Genomic DNA, 2,500 nt, shown 5'->3' with positions numbered 1-2,500 from the left:
CAAAAAGTATCACAACATTTTCACACGGAGTCATAACGACAGACCGGGTCATCACTCGACTGCATGTACAGTAGATTACGTTAGATTAGATTATGATATGCTCAGCTGGACTGTGAGTATCAAAAGTATTTTTCATAACAAAACACTGCCTTTAATATTTTGGCTTTTTATAAGGTCCTTTTTAAAAGAAAAACATGAAACTTTGCTTCAAATCTTGAGTATTTCCCAAATTTCTCTGACTTAACAAAGAAGAACAATGAATAAAACGTCTCCAGGGATATTTTGTTACAGTTTATTAATTATTTAACTGAATGCAGTCTGATACAACAGCCCTGCTGCAATAAATCTTTCCCACATGTTTTAATATTCAGTTTGTAGCATCTGTGCGCTAAGTAGACATTTGTATAATTTTGTCTGGACCATTTCTACTAACATCAACAGCACAAACACTCCAGGTTTTGGATTCATCAGATAGGATGTATTAGAAGTGTACAGGTAACAGGAAGTTGTGATCACATCAGAACATTCACGACTCCTCTCTGACAGTTCCACATCCGTCCACTAGAGGGAGACCCAGGCTCATTGGAGCGGCTCCGGGGGTACCCTCCGCTGCCAACCCCCTCCACCTCCCCACCTCCCCTCCAGCCTTCTTCCCCACCCAGCCCCGGAGCAGGTGCCCATGTCTGGGCCTGTCTGGCCCCCTCACCCCCTTATCTGATTAATACTACTAATCCTGGAGGTGCTGCCGCCTGCCAGAGAGGCCGGCCACTGGACGACACTTTCTTGCTCACAGTGACCGGGCCACGAGCCACTGTTGTGGGTTACACTTTGCCAACACCAGCCCCCTTGGAGCTGACGGGATGTTTCAGCTCCAGTTTAGTTTTGTTTTGTTTTTCCTGCTCCTCTTTATCGACGTCATGTAGAGACAGGAATCATTTATCGTTTCATAAGTTCCAAAAATCAAACCCCTTCATTGTTCATGTTCTTCTCAACAGCCACTTCCCTGGAGCATCACTACTATCATGAGAAACTCCACTTCTGTGATGGTAAGTTTCCAACCATGTGTGTCTGTCTGTCTGTCTGTCTGTCTGTCTGTCTGTTGGTCTGTCTCTGTGTGTGTGTCTGTGTGTGTGTGTGTGTGTGTGTGTGTCTGTCTGTCTGTCTGTCTGTCTGTCTGTCGGTCTGTCTCTGTGTGTGTGTCTGTGTGTGTGTGTGTGTGTGTGTGTGTGTGTGTGTGTGTGTGTGTCTGTCTGTCTGTCTGTCTGTCTGTCTGTCTGTCTGTCTGTCGGTCTGTCTCTGTGTGTGTGTGTGTGTGTGTGTGTGTGTCTGTGTATGATGACCATCTTCCTGAAATCGCCGCCCTGTAGTCGGTCGACTGTCCTACTTCCTCTCTCTCTCTCCTCGTCCTCTCCTTCTTCCCCCTCACTCTCAGATTTTCACCCGGTAGTGGAACACAAACACTCTTATCAGGCGACGAACACTCATCCCCCTGCCCTCCCTCCCTCCACCCTTATTTGCATGCATCCATCTACCCCGACCTCCTCCTCCTCCTCCTCCCTCTCCATCTCAATGAGAGAATCCCACTCCTAAATGGTTTGTTTCTGTGAAGATGAAAAGCGAGACAGGTAAAATAAACAGACAGGAGCGTGATTGCACCACGCTGAAAAACAGCAGAGCTTCCTTCTCCCTCCTCTGAACTCCATGTGAATGTGTAGGCAGACGCAGATGATGCCCACACTCCATGAGCTCCCGTCTCCCTGCGTTGAGCCACTTGGTGTTGAAGGAAATCAACACCAAGTGGCCTTGTGGTGTGGTACGTGTGCTGCTATCTGCGAGAGCGCGGAGAAGTCTTCACGATAAAATATGTTCCTCTCCGGGAGGACTTCATACTTCACGTGTGTCTTGTTTCGCTTTTTTATTAGAATATTTTCTCTGCTCATATGTGCAGCCACAATCAGCCTCGGAGATTCAAAAGTGTATAACTTGTATATCTCGTTCTATTACATGAAGAATGAAAGTGACAGTTATTAGTTATTGGTAATAGAAGTTAACAATGATTGGGTCAGATCCTGGGCGAGATATGAATACTGACTTTAGCTTTTTGCCGCAAATAGTTTTTTAGTTTCTCGATCTTTTTACATAACAGTTGGTGTAATTTTTGTGGGGTCTTGTCTTGAGATGATTACATAATTGTGCAATGAACATTTTGCACAGGAAGCAGATGAGAGCTGCCGCATTCTTAACAAAGCAAACATTTAATCAAACTCGCCCATTAATGTCTTGAACAGGTTTCCTTCCTCTCAGGTACAGTAAGGGGCCATTTTGTTTTGTTTTCTGTGCAGGAAATTATATGTGAAAGTCGTCACTCACAGAATGTACAAAGTCATTATGACTGGGATCATTTTAAACTCAAGTTGAAGTCATAGTTTAGTTTTATGGTATTTTTATTCTTATTGTTTGTGTTTTCTTGTTTAGTTTTCTGTTTTTCCCCATAAAGTAA

The 2,500-nt window shown here is 44.4% G+C and overlaps 1 protein-coding gene across 9 annotated transcripts in view; it reads left to right on the top strand.

The window, feature by feature from the left end:
- Nucleotides 1-2,500, top strand: part of LOC118283267 (WD repeat containing planar cell polarity effector) — a 61,537-nt gene that overhangs the window by 19,953 nt on the left and 39,084 nt on the right. For all 9 annotated transcript variants that reach the window (XR_007031589.1, XR_007031586.1, XR_007031588.1 and 6 more), the window contains one exon: nt 996-1,046. Coding sequence is in view for 1 of the 9 variants with exons in the window: in XM_035605056.2 (XP_035460949.2) it covers nt 996-1,046 (51 nt within the window). In the remaining 8 variants the exon portion in view is untranslated. The remainder of the gene's footprint in view (nt 1-995; nt 1,047-2,500) is intronic.

The sequence above is a fragment of the Scophthalmus maximus genome, chromosome 10 (genome assembly GCF_022379125.1).
Source record: "Scophthalmus maximus strain ysfricsl-2021 chromosome 10, ASM2237912v1, whole genome shotgun sequence".
In the NCBI taxonomy this organism is placed as follows: domain Eukaryota; kingdom Metazoa; phylum Chordata; class Actinopteri; order Pleuronectiformes; family Scophthalmidae; genus Scophthalmus; species Scophthalmus maximus.
The sequence above is the reverse complement of the archived record's forward strand: the minus strand, read 5'-3'. Positions and strand labels throughout refer to the sequence as shown.